Source organism: Hemiscyllium ocellatum, chromosome 3 (genome assembly GCF_020745735.1).
Source record: "Hemiscyllium ocellatum isolate sHemOce1 chromosome 3, sHemOce1.pat.X.cur, whole genome shotgun sequence".
Classification (NCBI taxonomy): domain Eukaryota; kingdom Metazoa; phylum Chordata; class Chondrichthyes; order Orectolobiformes; family Hemiscylliidae; genus Hemiscyllium; species Hemiscyllium ocellatum.
In genome coordinates this window covers 134,587,420-134,610,165 of record NC_083403.1, presented here as the reverse complement: position 1 = coordinate 134,610,165, position 22,746 = coordinate 134,587,420, and the positions used below count along the sequence as shown (strand labels likewise).

At 41.0% G+C, this 22,746-nt stretch overlaps 1 protein-coding gene across 1 annotated transcript in view; it reads right to left on the bottom strand.

Moving 5' to 3' along the window:
* Positions 1–403: 403 nt before the first annotated feature.
* LOC132836006 (adhesion G-protein coupled receptor F3-like) overlaps positions 404–22,746 on the bottom strand; it is a 35,234-nt gene continuing 12,891 nt past the window's right edge. The window contains exons 6-11 of the mRNA XM_060855202.1: positions 22,325–22,504; positions 13,461–14,813; positions 13,338–13,379; positions 13,205–13,240; positions 7,437–7,500; positions 404–590 (exon numbers count right to left, since the gene is read on the bottom strand). Of these exons, the coding sequence (XP_060711185.1) occupies positions 7,438–7,500; positions 13,205–13,240; positions 13,338–13,379; positions 13,461–14,813; positions 22,325–22,504 (1,674 nt within the window). The 3' untranslated portion in view covers positions 404–590; position 7,437. The remainder of the gene's footprint in view (positions 591–7,436; positions 7,501–13,204; positions 13,241–13,337; positions 13,380–13,460; positions 14,814–22,324; positions 22,505–22,746) is intronic.

Genomic DNA, 22,746 nt, shown 5'->3' with positions numbered 1-22,746 from the left:
TGTAGGGGAATGGGTCTGGGTGGGTTGTGCTTCGGAGGGTTGGTGTGGACTTGTTGGGCCAAAGGGCCTGTTTCCACACTGTAAGTTATCTAAATCTAAATCATAATAGCCCTTGTCAGCTAGTAAATCAGAACCAGTTATTGAATAGTAACAAATCAGATCAGTAATTAAAATTAAAGCTTTCACTTAAATTGATGTCTCTACAGAAAAAGATAAATACCTTTTCTGTTCATATTGGAACTTCCAGTCACTACTATTGGAGACATTTATGTGCACTCTTCATTCTCAATGAGTTCTGACATTTGAATAGTATCATATAAAATAATAACATAAATTTACTTTATGTAAAATACATTTCTAAATCTAGTACATGAAGCTGAGATTTTCAGATTAGAGCTAATATTTAATAAAACAAAACTCAAGTAATGATAAGACATTTCAATTGGTTTCTTATTTTCTGTCTGATACTCCAAAATGCTGGGAAAGCAGTAATCTATAGAAACTATTTGCCAAGAACTGTAACTTGCGAATTATCAAAGGAACTGCCGAGCATATTGGTGTAGAACTTCTGATTTTCCATCCTGTGTAACCTATGGGAGAAAACGATTTAATTTTAACAATGCAGGTCTTGCAATGTTTTTTTTGATAATGTAACTCATAGCTCTTGTCAAAAAAGATTATAGCCTCAGAATAAATGCATAGACCACAAGTTTTAAACACAAATCCTACAGTATTATGCAGTTAGAATGATCTCTTCTGCACAATTATTTATGGGTTTGTTGTTGATATTTGGTTACGACTACAAAATGATCATTTGGAAATTTTATAAAACTGTTGCCAAATTGAAACTTTTTATTTATTGTCACTAATTATAAATTGCAGCAGAATTTGGAATGTTAAATTCAAGCACAAATTCCTGTCTATTAGTTTATCTAGCAAAACATACAGAGGCTTACAAATCCCAGATCACTGAATTCATAAATACTTAAGTGGTGGCACAAAAGCAAGACCCTACGAACGCTAAAAATCTGAACTAAAACACAAGTTGTTGAAAGTTCTCAGTAGTTCTGGTGATATTTCATAGCATCCCTGCAGCGTGGAAACAGGCTATTTGGCCCATCAAGTCTAACTGACCATCCAAAGAGAATCCCCCCAGACCTACCCTATCCCTGTAACCCTGTATTTCCCATGGCTAATCCACCTAGCCTGCACATCCCTAGACACTACTTATAAATTTAGCCTAGCCAATCCAGTAACCTGCACATCTTTGGACTGTGGGGGGAAACCGAAGCACCCGGAGAGACTCAGGCAGACACATGGCAAATGTGCTAACCACTGTGCCACCCTGCTGCCCACTTGTGGAGAGGTAAAGTTAATGTTTGAGTTTGGCCGTTTCAGCAAAACTTGGAAAAGTGAGAAATGCATGTTTTGAGCAAGTGTGCGGTGGATGGGATGGGAGATGGAACAGAGAACAACGGAAAATGTCTATTATACTGTGGAGGGCAGGAGGGTTTAAGTGACAATTTATTTCCAAGGTCAAAGGGAACAGTAATGGCCAAGTAAATAAGCAATGAATGGATCTGGAGGAAGTGTGAATGACTGGATCCTGAATAGATATGGGCCTAAAACAAAGAAAAGGAAATAAGAGAGAAAACTGAACCAAATAAATTGAAACAAAACTTGGACAGAGACCACAATCTAAATTTGTTGAATTTAATGTAGAATTCCTAGTTTAAAGTTGAGGTGTTTTTTGGACTTGTTTTCAGTTTCAATAAAACACTGCAGGAGGCCACAGACAGAAAGTTCAGAATGGGAATCAAGTCGAGAATTAAAATGACAGGTTCTGGAAGTGCAGGGTCTAGCTTGTGGACTGAATGGAGGTATGCCACAATGCAATTATCTGACTAGGAGAAAGTGAGGATCGCAGATGCTGGAGAGTCAAGAGTTGAAAAGTGTGGCGATGGAAAAGCACAGCAGGTTAGGCAGCATCCGAGGAGCAGAAGAGTTGATGTTTCGGGCATAAGCCATTCATCAGGAATGTGGGGGTGGAGAAGGGGGCTGATAGGTAAATAGGAGGGTGGGGGTGGGGTTGGGGGAAGGTAGCTGGATGTAGGTGGGGGCAATTGTGATAGGTCAGTGGGGAGGGTGGACCAGATAGGGGGGGATGGAAGATGGACAAGTAGGACGAGTCAAGAGTGTGGTGCCGAGTTGGAGAATTGGATCTGGGATGAGGTGGGGGGAGGGGAGATTTGAAAGCTAGTCAAGTTGATGTTGCCACCGCCGACCGGAGGAAGAGCACCTCATCTTTCATCTTGGCACCCTCCAACCACACAACATCAAAGTTGACCTATAATATATTACACTGGAAGGGGTAAAATTGAATTCTTGTTCCACGGATGGAAAGTTGAGGTCTTGAACGGTAAGGAGGGAGGATATTAGAGGACAGATGCAATCTCTTGCCCTTGGGTGGAAGGGAGATGTGAGAAGGGAAGGAATTATTGAATCACTGGGGATCAAACTGGTGGGCGGCACGGTGGCACAGTGGTTAGCACTGCTGCCTCACAGCGCCTGTAGACCCGGGTTCAATTCCCGACTCAGGCGACTGACTGTGTGGAGTTTGCACGTTCTCCCCGTGTCTGCGTGGGTTTCCTCCGGGTGCTCCGGTTTCCTCCCACAGTCACAAAGATGTGCGGGTCAGGTGAATTGGCCATGCTAAATTGCCCATAGTGTTAGGTAAGGGGTATATGTGGGGGTATGGGGGGGTTTCGCTTCGGCGGGTCGGTGTGGACTTGTTGGGCCGAAGGGCCTGTTTCCACACTGTAAGTCTAATCTAATCTAAACCAGAGTATCACAGAGGGAACAATCCCTTTAGAATTATGAAAGGTGAGGGAGAGGAAGATGTGATTGTCGAAGGCATCAAGGTGGAGGAGGCAGAAATGAATGAGGATGATCTGCAAATACAGAAGCTGATAGCATTGAGGGTGGGGACAAGGGGAGACCATCAATTAATATAAAAAGAAGGGGAAGGGGCAAGAGCAGAAATATGGGAAATAGCATGGACAAGGCTAAGAACCCCATCAACCAAGTTATGTTTTATTGAGCTTCCCTTCTTCACTTGTCTTTCTGGGTGGACTTATGACAATTAGGATACTCTTTCCTACCTACATTCTGAATTTGAAATTTCATGGACTTTACTCTAAAATGTTAATGATACCTAGTTCTTTAGCATGATCTATCTCTCACTCTTCCTTTTCCTTCCTTAACTCCTCCCTCTTTATTCCTGGGGATAGGTCATCAACCAAAACTCAGGATAAGTCCTTACAGGGACTGCAACAGCATTTCCTGTAGGGACTTGTCAGTTTCGTTTCCTCAGTTTCTTTTCCTTCATTGTACTGCAACCTTCCATATTCCTCTGACAGTGATTGAGAGGACCTTCTCACCTTTCTCTTGCATGGAAAAGGGCTGTCCTAATTCTCTCTTTCATGGGCGGCCCCAGCAGGTGACATAATAAACTGTTCAAAAGTTACCGCTCTTGAGATTTAGTTTTACTTTGAGTCCCTAACTCTTTAAAATGTTTCCTTTAAAATCTTAAACCTAATTCAGGTCAATGTAGCCATTTCATTTTCTTTACTGCTTCTGAACAAGGCATCTAATATTTTCGCAGGAGTGGAAACAGTGTAGGTGTGTTCTCATATTCACACAATTCCAATAGTTCACAGAGATAACTGTACATGTTAAAATAAAATGGCAAAGCTGATGTGATTTTTCACAAGTTGGATGTCTAAAAATTGAATTGAGCATCTATTTTAGATCTGGTGTCTGGGGGGAGAAAATCTAAAATTGTCTGATCTCTTTTGAGAGATTGGGTACTCTTTTAGTCATGGTCTTGGGCATGTTAACGGGAGGCCGTGTCCTTTAAGAGAGGTATATTGTGCCTTTTGGTTTTGTTAAAAACAAACATGGTTATGTGTAAGAAATGCATAAAGTTATTGGAACTGTCAAGCTCACTCAGGTCAAAAGGAATTATAAAAATAGTTTGCATAACTTTCAAAGGAAGTTGTCAGTTTCTCAGTGCATTTAAAATTCCTGTAATTTAAATATTTGGAAACAAAAATGTTGTGTTAAAAGATAAGTACTTACTATTTGTTGGCATAAGCTTAAAGCCTACCAGTTGACAAAAGCTTAGTGTATTATTACAGGATTAATACTTCATAACTGATTTCACAGCCTTTCCTTATCACAGTTGGATGCCTGTTATTACTTCACAGTTTGATTGACAGGTTCATTTTCTGACATGAGAGAAGAGATTTTAATGCTTCTTTTTATAAGGAATTAAAGGCAATTAGATGTGGTCAATCTTTTAAATCAATGAGTGATTATTTAATATTCCATCATTGATAGGCACTTAAGAACTTTATTTAATCTCAGCATGGGTGCTGAGGTCTGTCAATGTTGGAGACTGTGGAGTTTAAATGGGAGGTATGGGGCAAAGATGACAAGTTAAGAGCATGGGTTGCCATGCATGGAAAACACAGTGGCCTAGGAATAATCAAGAGCCGTAGGAGATGGGTTCATGGACGTAGGCTGGCATGAATAATAGATAATAACTTAGTATTGAGGGTTTGAAGGACCATGAGTAGAGGTAAGCATGGAACGGCTTGAAGGGCCATGGGGTTAGTTGGGGTCATGAGGTGGCATGAAGGAAATGAGGGATATAGGGATGCCAAATTGGTATGGATGGGGCATGGACACTTTGGGAGGATGAGGGACCATGAAGGCTGAGGGTAGGATGGCTGAATTTTCCTCTGTTGTTTTTTATCCCCCCACCCCCTCACTTTGACAAAATATTGATGAACTGAGGCAGGGCCCTTGCTCCAGCCAGCCTCTGCACGAGAGGTTTAGAGAGCAGGGAACTTGCCTGAAAAACCCTCACAGCCTGGGAGCCAAGATTCAGGCCAATTTGTGAATCAATAATTGCAACAACTCTGGGAACCTCCGTTAGCTATGTGGGTGGTCAGTTGCATTTTCTCTTTCCACACAATGTTCACTTCAATTTCGTTGGTCAGTTCTTGGGGGAGCGGACTGAACTTTCTCAGCCTGCAGAAAACAGGCTGGGAGGCACAGAGGCTGGTAAAGAAATGAGGTACCAGCTTGGACTGGCTTCTCAAAGTGCTGCTTCCTTGGTGTATTTTACCATTGGTGGTACTGGAAATGGACAGGGTGCCTAACTCAAGGAGGCAGGCAGCTGTTTTATACAGATAAAGACCCAATGAGGAGTCAATTTATATTGTTGTCACAGACTTCCTGTATCTGGAGAGGCACCAGCTATTAGGAAAGTGACCTCCCATTGGAGAACGTTTCTACTCTGAAAGTCAGCCTTGTGAACTTTTAAAATACTTTTCTTCAGCTACCAGCACATCTGATGTTTCCGGAATTCATCAGCATCAATTCATGGCCAGGTGGCATTGCTGTGGCTACCAACCTTCTGACTTGGCTTGCTGCCATATTTACTTGGAATGCAGGCTCAAATGCAGCTGATTAGGGGTCCTCTTGTCATACAATTGTCAAATGGGTCCCTTTATCCTAAGTCCTGCCTCATAATCTCCTTCTCACCATGACTCTCCAAGGTCCTCACTCATCAGATTAATTGCAGGGTGACAATGAGGACCACAGATGCTGGAGATTAGAGTCAAAAGTGTGGTGCTGGAAAAGCACAGCAGGTCAGGCAACTTCCAAGGAGCAGGAGAATTGACTTTTCGGGCGAATATTTGGAAACAAAAATGTTGTGTTAAAATATCAGTACTTACTATTTGTTGGCATAAGCTTAAAGCTTACCAGTTGACAAAAGCTTAGTCTATCATTACAGGATTAATGCTTCATAACTGATTTCACAGCCTTTCATTATCATATTCCTGCTGAAGGGCTTCTGACCAAAACGTCGATTCTCCTGCTCCTCGGATGCTATTGATCTGCTAAGCCTTTCCAGCACCACACCCTCAAGATAAATTGCAGTCCCAGTGATCCCAAACATCCAACAGTTCCAAACTCTCACAAAGACAGCAAAACTCTCTTTGACACATCACATAAGTTGTCTCACTGTCAACTGAAATCTGCCAATCTGAAAATAACTAATCACACCTCTCTCTTAACTGATACATTCCTCATTTCTGATTGAAATGTACCAATGGTTAAAGTACCAAGTAAACATCTTTAAGTAGTTCCTAGTATTGAACAAAAAACTAAATTGAACTGAAAAATCTGTAAGATTTTTAAAAAATGAAAATGACGGTGGTTACGACTCACTAAATTTCACTAAAATCTTATTACAATTCTTCAAACTATTACATTCTTCTGGGCTCACACTCCAACAGCAATTTGAGATTTGGAAATCATAGCATTTCCTCTGCCCAAGACCACAACAATATCACAGAGAGTTGTGAACGCAAACCAGCCTTCCTTTCACTGGCTCCATCGATCCTTCCCATTGCCTCAGGAAAGCAGCAAACATCATCGAAGATCCCTGCCACCCCAATTACACTCTCTTCAATCCTCATCCATTGGGTAGAAGATACAAACATTTAAAAACACATATCAACAGTTTCAAGAACAACTTCTTTCCTGCTGTTATCAAACTTATGAATGGACTTATTAGAGTTAATCTTTCTCTGTAACTTCTCTGTAGCTATAACACTCTACTCTGCATTCTTTTCTATTACACTAACGTACTTGCATAAGGTGGGATTTGTCTGGATAGCACACAAAACAATACTCTTCACTGCATTTCAGTAGATATAACAATAATAAATCAAATCTAATCAAATGTAATTTAACAGTGTTTTACGTGATAACTATGCTTGTACCAGTAATTGGATACATTAGATAACTTTATTCCTTCTGAAAGAATGATTGCTATGCAATTCAAATGGGGTCTGACAAAATAGATTTCATCCAATTGCCTCGCACATTCTTGTCCATGCAGTCTTAATGTTGGTGATTCTGGAGAATCCACCACCGCGATTGTATGAACAAGGCTAATCAAAACATAACTTGCTCTAAATGGTTGAGGTGGTATCCATAATGCAATAGGTTATATGTGGGCCAGTGCTGAGGGACTGAGTCAAGATTAGGGTGGTGCTGGAAAAGCACAGCAGGTCAGGCAGCATCCAAGGAGCAGGAAAATCGATGTTTCAGGCAAACGCCCTTCAGCAGGAATTCCTGATGAAGGGCATTTGCCCGAAACACCGATTTTCCTGCTCCTCGGATGCTGCCTGACCTGATGTGCTTTTCCTGTGCTACTCTGATCTTGATGCTAATCTCCAGCATCTGTAGTATCCACCTCTACCTGAGGAACTGACCTGATAGGCCAAATAGTTTCTTCTTTTGCTGTTCTTTTGAGTTTCGTTAACTTCTGTGAGATTGCCACGAATTTTACTAACCTTACTTTTTAAGCGAATGAGATATTGTTTTTGAGTAGACATTCTCAGATGTACTTTGAAAGGTCTGAAAAAAATTAAAGTCATATAGTATTACTTGTGATATCTCTTTAATTGTTTTAAAGAACATAGACTTGTCCTGTTTTAGACAAAAAGACCTGGCAAACTTGATCCATTCTGCGGCAGAATAATGCTCTGTCTTGAACCATTAAATAAAGATCAGGGACATCTCACTAAATGCTGTCATGTGAACACTTTGAGGGATGCATAACACCTCTCTGACTGAATGGATTGTCTCACATTGACCAGCCTTGAATTACTACTACCTTACTCGGTTTGATGGAAAATATCTCAAATGACACCAAGATTCCCATTCACAAATTCTCAAAATACCATCAAGGCAGCACTTAAAAGAGCTTCAAAGGTCTGCACATTTCTCTCAGTGTGCACTCCACTGTCAGAGGATCAGAACTGAGGGAACACTGCAGTGTCAGAGGAATAGTTATGCAGCTGGTGCAAAGTTCATATTTGCAGGGCTGGAATTGGGGAATGCAAGCAGCATATGGAAGCAGCGCCTCAGCATTGACACAAGAGCAGGATTCTCTGGTTTTGAGCTCCTTTGAAGCCAATGGACAGCACTCCACTGAACCCGCACAAAGTAAGTTCTCCATTGGAGAAAGGTGAGAGATTACTTAAAGTGTTTGTGTTTGTTGTTCTGAGACTGTGGAATGTATCATAGCAACAGCCCACTAAGATCTGTTGCAAGGCGCATATTATATCTTCTTGCATCATCTTGGGAGGCCATCAAATGGTAACTCAGACTATATATCCGATTTTTCCCTTGCATGAAAGTAACAAATGACCAGTTACCGTTTTCAATTCAATTCACTGCCCAATCAGTTTCCTAACCAGGTCTAGAATTCCTCAAATCCTTTCAGTTAGATCTTTCGCATGACCTACTCTTTTTATATTTTTATTCGAAATATTGGATCTACATTTATAATTACTCGATCTGAATCCCTGTTAAAACCCTGAGTTGGAAAATATCAGGTTCAAGGAATTTGCTAATTTAACAATATTTTATTTTCTATTCCTCTTTGTTGTTGACATTAATTTTAGGGAGTTCCAGTCCTTGACTGATTTCCATGAAGTGTCTGTTATATCTTCTTCTGTGACACAAGGGGTAGATTTTCATGTACTCAGGGAGACTTCATGGAGTTTTGAAAATGGCAACCAGGACTTGATTCTGGGCTATATGCTGGAGAGTTATGCTGCAGCTGTATAGACTTTAGTTAGGCCCACATTTACAGTATTGTGTGCAGTTCTGGTCACCTCATCATAGGAAGCATGTGGAGGCTTTGCAAAGAGGTTTACCAGGCTGTTGCCTGGATCTGAGTGCATTAGCTATAAGGAGAGACTGGACAATCTTAGGATATTTTGACTGGAATATTGGAGGCTGAGGGGTGACCTGATAGAAGTATACAAAATGATGAGCAGCGTGGCTAGATGGTTGGAGCATGTCGGCAATGGAGGTGATAGTAGCAGATATGATAGCAAGGCAGAAGAGGCATTCAGACAGTCACATGAACAGGCAGGGAATGGAGGGATATGGACCGCTTGGAAACAGATGGGATTAGTTTAGAATTGCATCATAGTCAGTGCAGAAATGATGAGCCAAAGGGATTGTTCCTATGCCGTACTGTTCTATGTCCTATGATGCAGCATCCAATGATGTTCTGAGCCTCTGTTGCAACACAGATAGCCTCCCCAGAAGTCTGACTGTTGTAACAGAAGTTTAAGCTGAAGTTACGCTGGGTCAGCTTATTGCCATGCAGTCTCACACTGCTGCTGTCATGGATGTCGAGGTGTTCCGAGAGGTCTGCTATATCTTTTACTAATCTATGCTGTAACAGATTTCCAGGATTACAGAGTAACAATCCTGTGGAATGTGGTTCCATCAAATGCAAAACTGCTCCCCTTTCTCAGGATAACAGTGTTCACCCATCCCCTGCCCCTCACCACAGCTTCAGTAGTCCTCCTGTTGTTTATCAGTCAGAAAGATTGCTTTCAAACATTCCAAAGTGGTGCCATCTGTATCTGGCCTAGTGTGGCTCAAAGTCATCTCCAAAGCCATCAGTTGTTTCCTTCACTAAAATTCAACAGCTTTCCATCACCTTTCCATAGCTACTGCAGTAGCACTGTGTTGGTCACCAGGAAAGACAAAAGGACCCAAAACAATGCACAAGGATTTGATTGTGATATCACAGGACTTCTTTGATGTATATGGTATAGAATACTTGTTTTATATTGGCTTTTATTTCACCATTGGAGCAGGACTGACACTGTGCTGCTTAGTGGCACAATTGATAATCCGTGTGTAGCTGCTGTTTTGTCAGTAAATGGGATTTGGGGTTGTGGTGTTGGTAATCTCATTCACAGAATATCTTTATCTACATCCAGAGTAGAAAAAGAAAAGCAATATGTTATGCCTCTTTCCTTCTCCTTTTTGCACTGCCACTCCTATTTATCCTGTTCCCATGATTTGACTGCTCAATGCCTTGGCAGGGGTTATCTGAATGCCTCAATTGATAGCCCCGGCAGAGACAACCATACAAACTTTTGCCCCTGCTAGCACCAAAACATTGAGTGCTACAAGACCCAAGTTTTGCATTCAGTATCACTACCCTGCTATCCTTTCCTTGCTAAAACATTATGGTCTGGTTAGAGTCCAACAGGTTTAATTGGAAGCACACTAGCTTTCGGAGCGCCGCTCCTTCTTCAGGTGATAGTGGAAGACAAAATTGTAAGGCACAGAATTTATAGCAAGAATTTACAGTGTTACGTAACTGAAATTATACATTGAAAAATACCTTGATTATCTTTCATCTGTTCAAATACCATGAATTTTTCACTTCTTTCATGTATAAATCACAAACCTTTTTCTAAAAGTTGCATTCTCAGGTTAGCTGTGACAATTGATGTTAGCTAGACAATATGTTGAAGGTGTTAGTCCCCTGTGTTCTCTGTCTATGCCATGATGTTTAGATTGATTCTAATCTAAAAAGGGAGATAACAGAGTTTTACATGAATTCATGCAGTTTTTGAGCAAAGTACAAAGGAGCTCTGTAAGTACAAATTCACCCCACAAAATATATGTGTGCATGTGGGTCATTGTGTCTGTCTGGGTTGGGGGGTTGTGAGTGTGAGGAAGAGAGAGAGAGAGAGAGAGAGAGAGAGAGAGAGAGTGTGTGTGTGTGTGTGTGTGTGTGTGTGTGTGTGTGTGTGTGTGTGTGTGTGTGTGTGTGTGTGTGTGTGTGTGATGAGTGTAGAAAGTCTTAAGTCTGTGACTCCCACACTCACACATACACCTCCTCACAGACTTAAGACACTCTACACTCACTACACACATATATAGACTCTTCCTCACACTCACAACCCCCAACCCAGACAGACACACACAGACACAATGACCCACATGCACACATATATTTTGTGGGGTGAATTTGTACTTACAGAGCTACTTTGTACTTTGCTCAAAAACTGCATGAATTCATGTAAAACTCTGTTATCTCCCTTTTTAGATTAGAATCAATCTAAACATCATGGCATAGACAGAGAACACAGGGGACAAACACCTTCAACATATTGTCTAACTAACATCAATTGTTACAGCTAACCTGAGAATGCAACTTTTAGAAAAAGGATTTTTGATTTACACATGAAAGAAGTGAAACTATCATGGTATTTGAACAGATGAAAGACTCAACAGACAATCAAGGTATTTTTCAATGTATAATTTCAGTTACATAACACTGTAAATTCTTGCTATAAATTCTGTGCCTTACAATTTTGTCCTCCACTATTACCTGATGAAGGAGCGGCGCTCCGAAAGCTAGTGTGCTTCCAATTAAACCTGTTGGACTATAACCTGGTGTTGTGTGACTTTTAACTTTGTACACCCCAGTCCAACACTGGCATCTCCATATCATTATGGTCTGGAGTATTTAACTCCCACCGGTGGTTACTGCTGGTATGGAAATGGGAGAGAGGAGCTGCAGAAACACACAGGTAATGGGCTCAATAAAGTAGGCTCTGTGGTGTGTATGCCCTGTTGCTAGTAGAATGTCAGTGGCAGTGGGCTGTGACCTTTAACTGGCTCTTAACTGGCCTCAATTGGCCTAGGGTGGGTAGACTAACCTTCTCCTTCTTGGGCTTAATTGGAGGCCATTAGGAATGTCCATTCCAAATTTTTCTCAACACATTAAATTCCCCTCTGCTCTGACCACTCTCTGGGTAAGGGGTGAAGGTGGTGTTAAATCCACCCTACATGCGGTTCAACCAACAAATTTAGACTGTGATTTGGTGCATCAATATTCCAGCTGTATAGGGGATGTTGGGTATTTAATAGTGAACGTGTTCAGGATTGTTGCTCTCAAATGAAAGCAAAATACTGCAGAATGATGAAAATCTGAAACAAACACAGAAAATGCTGGAGAAACTCAGCAAGTCTGGCAACATATGTGGAGAGAGAAACTGAGTTAATGTTTCTGATATGACTCTCCTTCAGAACCCATAAATGTTACACCATGGTTAAGTACAATGGATTCCTGAAGAAGGGCTTATGCCCGAAACGTCGAATCTCCTGTTCCTTGGATGCTGCCTGACCTGCTGCGCTTTTCCAGCAACACATTTTCAGCTACAATGGACCAAGTCAACTATTAACTTTCTCTGCCATCAGCAATGCACAAGACTGATATCGTCTCTCTTTCTGTAGTGAGACAATTTGCTTATTCTTGTCAGTACCCTGACAGATTTGATCTTGCTGTGCTGTACTAAGGAAATCCTGTACTGTTGAAGTGCAATATTTGACCTTTGACACCAAAAGTCCTATCTGCTCAAAAATCCCTTAGAGATAAAAGGAGGTCTCTTGGTATTCTGATCAGTATTTATTCCTTAATCAATATCACTCCAAACCAGCTATTTGGCCATTACTTGGTATTTAATTGTGAAATCTGGTTGTGCCCAAACTGTTTCCTGCATTTGAACCAGGAAACACTTCAAAAGTAGCTAATTGGCTGCAAAGTGATTTGGAATCTCCTGAGCTTTTGATAGGTGCTCTGTCAGTGCATACCTTTCTCCTTCCTTAAAGGTTACATTTAGGTTTGGGGCAAGCCTCAAAAGATGGCGCTTGTCGAACCTTCACCTCCCAAACCAACTTGTAAAAAGTTACCAGTAACTAGGCTTCTTCATTTGCTTTCTCCAAGCTTCTTTGATATTTCGAGACATGCAGTCGACTGGGAATGCTTTTCTGTGCTCTTTCTGCTTCACAAAGGGGTTATGCACAACTGTTTGCTGTCAAAATGAATCATGTGGCAGTGGTCCTGCCTCTGTCCTAGAAGTTCAGGGCTCAGCCCCTACCTGACCTGGAGGTACGTCATAGTATGTCTGAACATATTCATTAAATATATTTGGATTACAGCCATAGATTGTGTGATGTCCACCTGTACCTCTCCAGGAAATGTCAATTCCAGTTCCTTTGGAGAGGACAGCTAATACTAAATCCTTTCCCTATTCATAGTCTATAAGTTGTCTTTGCTCATCCCTAATTCCCAACGACGTTTCAATCTAAATAATTTCTCTAAACTATATGTGAGAATTTTCCATGGCAATATTTTGATTGAAATTTCACCCTTCTTTTAAATCAAAGCAATAATTTAACTAATGTATCTTACTGCTTATAATGTGATTTCAGATTTAAATGTAAAACGTACCATTGACTTAAAGTACTTTGTGAAGGCTACGCGGACCTACAATTAATGAAAAGAAATAAACGTTTAAGATTAGTTGTATATACAAGAAGCAAAAGTGCTTAAATTAACAAAACAAAGCTCAAAATGTTTTCACCTTTGTCTCTGTGAAACTGGAAGTCAGTAAAATAAATAAACCCTGGAAAAGAAATGATTGAATGTCATTACATCCCATTATCATTTTTAAAAACAACAATACTGCACCATAAATGTACTTTACCTGAAGTGAATTTAAAATGACAAATGCGTAATAGAAAAACGCATGAGCATCCTCAGTTAGGAGAAATCCAATGACCCAGGTCAATCCAAAAGTTGGACTAAGAATAAGGACAGCTTTAATGATTTTCTTAATTGTCCTTTTATCCTCCTTGTTTTTTCCTTCTGATACAGATGGCCTCATTATTTTCACAATGACTGCTGTCAGGATAAACATATTGATTCCAATAATGCATCCAGCTGGTATGATGAACGCGTGAAAGGCAGTGATGGTTCCAAATGGACTGACATTTAGCCAACAATGACTCTTACTCTTATATTTGCCTTTGCTGATGAAGCTTGTCGCTGAGGCAATCACTATTATCAAGGGGCAAACATAGCCGAGAAAAAAAGAAATCGACATAAAGGCTAACTTGCTCATCTGATGGAAAACAAAGATAAGCCGATACAGAAGCGTTAGACTTTGAGCCAATGTCCAAAAGAAAACAGAAAGGAAAAAAAAATGACTGAAAATTGTAGCAATTGTACACAACGTTTCATTGTCTTTAACAAATTGAATTGAACCAACCAGAAAGAACGATTGGGCAAATAACAAAGCAATAGCAGTATTGATGAGGGTAGTGTGACGAAAGCGAGTGACATTGCTTTTGACAACTGTGTTCCACACAACAATTTCAACAGTGATAAAGCATATCAAGGATGCAATGGAAACAGACAATCCTGCATATGTGATTTCGTCAAGGTATGGAATATCTCTCTCCTTTTCAGCCATGAGTACAGCAAACGATGTTAAGTGTGTGCAGGTACAGTTTGTTCCTTTCTCAGTAACATGCGTTTCGCAACCTTCATTCGACCAGCCACCTCTCCCATAATCCCAAAAAACACAGTTTGCAGTTTCCGGATTGCCTTTTCCTGATTTTGGAGAGAAAAACATCTTGACAGTAATTTTGGAGTTCTTTCTGTCTGTAACATTGTTAACTTGCAATGTAGTTGATTGAACCAGGCTATTTATAAACTTATCATCTGAGTTTGAAGGTAAACTTTCATCTATGTTCAAATATAGGATGCTTGATATTTTGAAAGAATTATTATTCACCCTTTCTTTCAAACTTTTGCTTTCTATCTCTACTGTAGAATTTTCAGAAAAACTCTCATGATAACCTTTTGAGGGAACAGTGTTAAACTTTTGCCCCTTAAGCTTAATATTTGGAACATCCAGTACATAGTTTTCCTCATGAGATTGAAATGCTTCACTGAATTTTTCAACTGATCTCATCAATGTGATTGAATAGGTGCTGTTGTTTTCTCTGTCCTGCTGCACATCAAGTGTTGCATTGCTTGCTATTGAGAGGAAATCCTGTAAGGAAATAAAAGTGACACAGCAATATTAAGCAAGGAATGTTCTTTAACAAATTAGAATGGCAAATCTTGGGAATGAGAACAAAATCTTCACTACTTCACCAAAAATGCAATGTTTCAATCCCAGTTAATGCTGGCTGCATGTAAACCATTTCATGATTGATTATCACTGGTATGACTATTCCAATTTTCATTAAATATGTTAACTTTTTTAAAAAAAAAGTAGGACTCTCAGTGCCAAAGATTGAAATTTTAGCTTTTTTAAACTTGCGTCAACACATCACATTTCCACTGTAGGCACATAAGGCCACATGCAGGATAAAGTTCCCCCAATGGATTGTCAGGAGCAAGATTCAACCCTTGCTTCACGACAGTCCTCCTAAAGCACCATGGGAGCAACCCCAATTACAATTTTACTCATCCTCTTTGAATCAAATAGTATTGTCAATTAGTTCCAAATTCAGATAATTCTATGATATGGTCTATCAAAGAATGATAGAACTCAGAAAAAAAAGGTCAAAAATAACTGCGGATGTTAGAAATCAGAAACGAACACAGAAATTGCTGGAGAAACTCAGCACGTCTGGCAGCATCGGTAGAGAGAAAGCAGAGTTAATGTTTTGGGTACAGTGACCCTTTTTCAGAACTGAAGAACTATGTTCACTTTGAAAAGGTACTGAAGTTATGAAGAAGGGTCACTGGACCTGAAACACTAACTGAAAAGGGGCAATTGGCCTATTATGAGTTGTAATTTTTTTTGCAAAGTGGTCTAATTGTTTCCACTCCCTGTTTTTCTCTTTCTCTAGAGTTTGTCGTGTCCAGGTAAGGAGGAAATTTCTCTCCTATGTTCAAACAACTTCCTTCACAACAAAGGTGTAAATTCTTTTCCAACAATTATATCTTTCTCCCACCTTTAAAAAAATCCAGTTAATTGTCTTGTAAGTAATAATAAGACAACTAACATGATTTTATTCAATTAAAGAAAGAGCAATGTTATTAACCATGAAATCCAAGGAAATCCATCAAAACTGTGTTGTCAAGCACATGGTCTAGATGCAGTCACAGACAAGTGCACATACAAAGTTAAAGGGGAATAGTTACCCATTCAAAGTAGGACAATATACAGTTTGTTTAGAATCCTTTCATCCTCCTTAAGATGTAATATTTTAACCTGAGGCAGATGTTGATTAGTTGGTTTCTTGAGTGCAGTGTGTCAGCGTGAACATTGTAGTTATTAAAATTCTCAATTTCTCCATGACTTTTTTCTATACGTGTTTCTATGTGGACTGGGTGATGACACATTTTAGAGAGGGAGAGAGAGAGAGAGACACACACACACACACATGCAATGGATACTTCAGCTTCTTTCCAAGTATCTGCTAAAACCTCCATTGAAATACTGGCTCCAGTTATATTTCTGAGAAATTATTTGGGGTGAGTGTGATAGCTGAAGCTTCAAACAGGCACGACAACTGGATTTACCAGTGGGAAATGCGGTAAGTGGAGGATATGATTCACAGGGTATTCCAGTGGAAATGGACGCCCTTGCCAGTCCAACTGTGTTTGGGGAATGCCACTTGAATGAAGGCAATTGCTTGACCTCTCTCAGGTCATATCGTGAACAGAAGTTAGCCCACAGCAAAACCCCAAATCAAAGCCAAGCCTTGGCCAAAAAATTAAAAGCTTCTTCAGGATCCAGGCCAGCAAGCCACTGTAGTTGCTGCCACTATTCGGACTCAAGACCACAAAGGAGTCCTACTAGACTTAAATAGATAAGAGAACGCATAGGCCGGTATCCAGGGAGTGCACACCCTGGGAAGTCCACTCCATCTGGTTTGGAACAGTTAAAATGCTTAGCAATATCGAAATCACTTCCAATCGAAATAAACATCTGGCTACACGGACACATGGTTTGAAAGAAGCTCAATACTGGTCATTTTAATAATTGCAGAACCAGTCTTTAACAAAATTCAATCTGGATTCCAAACCTTAAGACCGTGTAAGACCTCAGTTAGACTGAGAAGGTATACCAGGGAACTTTAAGGTTAAGATTATGGTACAACTTTGGTTCCAGTCTCTTTTGAGAAGCAGCTGGTTCAGTTACCAGCTGATTGTAGTAAAAGGCTCAGGATCCAAGCTTGATGGGGCGAAATTGGTTGAGAGAGATTTCCCTGGATTGGCTCCGATTAAAAATTGGCTGCCTGAGTAAAGTCGAATGAAATACCTGGAAGTCTCTCAGGAAAGACTATCAAAGGAACCAAAGCCACCTTAAATCCATGATTCTACAAGAACCGCCCAGTGCCATTTGCTTTACAGTCAAAGATAGAGGCAGAAATCAGAAGGCTGGAAAGTGAGGGAATCATCAGACCTGTTCAGTTTATGGAATGGGCAGTACTGGTCATCCAACTGTGAAGCCCAACAGGTTGGTTCGCCTTCGTGGAGATTTTAAACAGATGGAAAACCGTTTTTTGCAGCTGGATAAATACCAAATCCCTTACTTAGAGCATTTATACGCAAAACTGGCGGGCGCCTGTCTTTCACAAAGGTGGACATGTGCCATGCATACTTTAATTACAGTTAGGTGAGGATTTGCAGAGATATGCTACAATTAATACCCAGAAGGGTTTGTGTCAATATACGAGACTGCCATTTGGGGTAACGTCAGCCTGTGCAGTTTTTCCAGTGGACAGTGAAGAACATTGTCATTTATCTAGATGACCTGTCATAACAGGGAAGACCAATAAGGAGAACTTAGAGAACTCATACACATCCTTTGACATTTCTTCCAGGTGGGCATACACCTGAGAAGGGAGAAATGTGTGCTCTAGGTACCTCAAGTGACCTACTTGGGTTACAATGTTGATAAAACCTGTTAAACCCGTCGAAAGATAAATTGAGGGCGATTGAAGATGCACTGATTCTCACTTCTGTACCAGAGCTTAGGTCTTTCATATGGCTAGTGAGTTATTATGGAAAGTTCATACACAACCTTGCTTCCATCCTGGCATCTTTCCATCCAATCCTAAAAAAAGGGTCAGCCTTGGGAATGGTCATGTAGCCAAGCCATAGCTTTCGGGGAAGTGCAGAAACAGCTATCATCCTCAAAGGTGTTGGTCCCAAGTGAGAACTAGTATTGACATACAATGCCTCCCCATACAGCATCAGGGTAAGTATTAGCTCATGGGTGGCCCAATGGAGAGGAATGCACCCAATAAAGTATGCATCCAGGACTTTGGCAAATGCAGAGCAAAAATATAAACATGCGGCAAATACTTCACACAGAGGTTGGTGGATGTTTGGAACGCATTGCCAGTAGAGGTGGAAGAGGCAGGCACGGTAGATTTATTTAAGATGCTTCTGGACAGATGCATGAGTTGGTGGGGAGCAGAGGGATACAGATGCTTAGGAATTGGGCAACAGGTTTAAACAGTAGATTTGGATTGGCTCAGGCTTGGAGGGCCGAAGGGCCTGTTCCTGGGCTGTATATTTTCTTTGTGTTTTTTATATATACAGATAGAGAATGAAGGTTTGGTGGTCATATTTCGAGTCTGGAAGTACCACAAAACCTTTCTAGACGTAATAATCACAAATCACAAACCCCTGCTAGGTCTTCTTAAAGAGGACAAAGCAGTGCCACCCATAGCTTCAGACCAAGTTCAACAGTGGGCACTAATACTGAGTGAGTATAATTACAAGTAGGAGCGCCATCTGGGAGGCCAAGTAGTGAATGCAGATGAATTGAGCCATCTCCCATTGGCAGGTACACCACTGGTGGCACCACCATGGGAAGAGTCCATAAGGGTTTTAAATTTTCTGGACTCACTTCCAGCCACAGCTGACGATATCAGATTGTGGACGCAGTAAGATCCGGTCCTGGGAAAATTGAAATAGCTGGTGGTGATGGGGGAAACCAAAGGTCTGTTCAACCTTTTGAAGCCTTTTGGACCTGGAGAGACCAGGTCACAGTAGAGGACAGCTTATTATTATGGGGAGCAAGAGTGATTGTCCCGAGCAAAGGTCATGGACAGACACTGGCTGAACTCCACCACCATCATACAGGGGTCTCCAAAATGAAGATGTTAGCCAGAAGTTATGTCCTGTGACCAGGACTGGATAGAGACATATTTGGATTGGTGGGGCAGTGCACAGAGTGCCCTTGGTTTGGTTCCACATTGATTAAGCAAGTCATTTCATAGACTCAATCTTCTCAGTCATTGTAGATGCCCACTCAAAGTGGCTGGATGTGCATAATGTTCATTCATCAAACATAGGAACAAAGATGGAAATACTGTTTTCATCTTTTCTAATACATGGGCTCCCGGAAGTGTTGGTCTCAGATAACAGGTCATCATTTACCAGCAGGGAGTTTGAATACTTCCTAAAGTCGCTTGGCATTCAGCTTCATACCATCCATCATCCAATGGTCTGGGAGAGAGGGTAGTTCAAACTTTGAAGGCAGGCTTAAAGAAACAGCTGACAGCCTCAGGAGATACCAAACTGTCCTGGTTCCTATTTGATTATGCAACAGACAAGGATAGCTCCAGCAGAGTTGCTAATGGGGAGCAGACTCTGCATCGAGTTAAATCCGATCTTCCTGTACCTGGCAGTGGGGTGTGAAAAGTATCAGGAACGCAAGTCCCCAATGGCAGACTCCGCCAAGTGAGAGAAACAGAGAGGATGAAGTTTGGTGTAGAATCCACAGAAATGGCCTCACATAGGTAAGAGGCTTGGTTGGTGCGAGGTCAGGTGAAAGTGAGTACTGTACATGCTGGAGATTAGAGTCATGCTGGAAAAGCACAGCAGGTCAGGCAGCATCTGAGGTGCAGGAAAATCAACATTTTGGGCAGGAGCCCTTCATCAGGAACAAGGTCAGGACCAGTCCTGTAAAAAGTTCGGGTAGGAGCGACGGTCCTGAATAAGCACCTGGACCAAAAGAAAGCTGTAAAGTTGCAAATGGTGCGGCAACAAAATATGCCCTGCTCCTCGGAATAGTCGGAGTCCATGGGTTTTCCCTCTCTGTCAAATGTTGAAGAACTCTCTAAATCTGAGGTGGGCACAGTGGATCTCACCGCATCGACACCTCTGCTGCCAGAAGAAGAGAGTGAATTTCTCCCGAGTCGCTCAAGGTGCAGGAGGCGAATGTCTGTGTTTTACATGCCGCCCATATCAGAGGCAGAATCAGAGGAATCTGACCTAGTGCTAAAGAGCCCAGGAGGTGCTGCAAGAAAAAGGACTGCCCTCAGACTCAGAGAGGGAGGGATTTAATGATTGTAATGAGGTCAGCCAGGTGGACTTCATAGAAGATGAGCTCCTTGATTGGGGCTGTTAATCTGAAAAGAAGCTGCAGAGAGTTGTGAACTCAGCCAAGTCCATCATGCAAACCAGCCTCCCATCCATTGACTCCATCTATACTTCCCTCAGGAAAGCAACCAACATAATCAAAGGCCCCTTCCATCCTGGTTATACTCTCTTCCATGCTCTTCCATCGGTTAGAAGATCTAAAAATTTATACATACACGACGAATAGATTCAAGAACAGCTTCTTCCTTGCAGGTATTAGAATTTTGAATGGACTTTTTAAATTTAATATTGATTTTGTTGTCTGTGTACTTCCTCTGCAGTCATAACATTTATTTCTCGCTCTGTTCTACTATCCATATGCACTTTGTGCTGTATGATCTGCCTATACTGCACACAAAACAAAACTTTTTACTGTACCTAGATACATGTGACAGTAATAAGTCAAATAAATCAAATCAAAATCTGGTCTAATCAGGGAGTTGACAGGTTAAAAAGGGGCACGTCAGACTTTCTTACAGCCTGAGAGCGGGCTCTGAGGAAGCTGGATCAGGGTCAAAGACTTTCCACATATAAATACAGGGTGACTTGGTGATAGGATACTAGCCTCTGTGGAGTTATTTCAGTTTTGGTGGTCATTTTAAAATTGTAGTTCATTTTGAACTGTTTTTTGCTCAACTTCAAAATACTAGGTTTTTAAGATGATCAATGGGTTTTTAAAAGATCAATATACCTAGTATAGCTAAGGTTACCTCTGGAAGCTAGGTTTGAGCAGCAGGTGAATATCACTGTTTCACTCTGTACTATTTAGTCGCAATGCCATTGGTGTTCAGCACCATTAGGGTGTTGCCTAAGTACGTGGCTGTACATCTCAATGATTTGTGAATCGTATCAAACAACAAACCCTTTGGCAGTTTGCAATAAAAAAAGGTGCTAATTGTACCCAACCAGCCCATACTCATGAAGGTCACAACATGATAACCTATATCAGATGGATTCCCAAGAATGAATGACATCTACAACATAATCTTAAGTGTGTGAAGAATTCAGTTTTGATTCATCTCTTTGTTACCGTACTTGGTCAAATGTGGTTTTGATGCCTGTTGTGAAACTTGAAAGGGTTCAGAAAAGATTTACAAGGATGTTGCCAGGGTTGGAGGATTTGAGCTATAGGCAGAGGTTGAATCGGCTAGGGCTGTTTTCCCTGGAGTGTCAGAGGCTGAGGGGCGACCTTATAGAGGTTTATGAAATCATGACGGGCATGGATAGGATAAATAGACAAAGTTTTTTCCCTGGGGTGGGGGAGTCCAGAACTAGAAGACATAGGTTTAGGGTGAGAGGGGAAAGAAATAAAAGAGACTTAAGAGACAACTTTTTCACACAAAGGTTGGTACGTGTATGGAATGACTGGCAGAGGAAGTGGTGGAGGCTGGTACAATTGCAAAATTGAAAAGATATCTGGATGGATATATGATTAGGATGGGTTTGGAGGGATATGGGCCAGGTGCTGGCAGGTGGGACTAGATTGGGTTGGGATATCTGGTCGGCACGGACAAATGGACTGAAGGCTCTGTTTCTGTGCTGTACATCTCTATGACTGTCAATCTGATATCATTGACTTCATACAGAATGGAAGCTGGCGATTTGGCCCATCTAGTCCACACCGCCCTTCCGAAGATCATTCCACCCTGACTCACCCCATCCCTGTGACCTTGCATTTCCCATGGCTAACCCACCAAGTCCATGCATCCTTGGACACTATGGGCAATTTAGCATGACCCATCCACTTTAACCTGCACATCTTTGGACTGTGGGAGGAAACTCATACAGAAATGGGGAGAACGTGTAAACTCTGCATAGTCACCTGAGGCTGGAATTGAACACAGGTCCCTGGTGCTGTGAGGTAGCAATGCTAACCACTGAGCCACCATGCCTCCCTAAAAACTTGAAGTTTCCCCTCAAGGTGACTGCCTGCAGTACGTCACTTGTAGCTTTCATAATTATAACTTTAACACTCGCACCTCACCTCCATTACATGATAAGATACAGTAAAATTCAATAATTCATCACTGAACAAAAATATTAATGCAACTACTTTCTTAAATAGGCACTTTAGCTTAGAACATGTCCTTCTAGACAGTTTAACTATGTATAAAATGAAAAAGGTTTTAATTGCTCTGATCTTCTTACAAAGAAAGGAAAGTTACTTACTGCCATAACACTATCATTAAATGTAGAATTTGACCTCTCAGTGGCTAAGGTAAGTGTATCCAGAATTTTAATTGCAACTAAAGTATCGGCAAGATTCTTCTGATTGTCAATCAAGTCACTTATATTCTGCAATACTTCTGGCAGCTTATGGCATGTTGAATCGCGTCCATTGCTCAGTTCCTGTAAGACAACACAAACCAAATAAAGTAAAATAAATTCTGCACTACTCTTTGGGGTACAATACATTCAACCCCAAATTTTTTACTTTTGCTATTCGGGTCTCTTACGGTGTTTCCTGAGGTGAGCTTTAGAACAATAGGAATGTTTCTGCCTTGCTGGCGATTGAATTATGGATTTGCAGCGACTGAGTAAGTCAATTTCCAATCTTATTAAATGACTGTTTTTCTTTTCACAGCTGCATC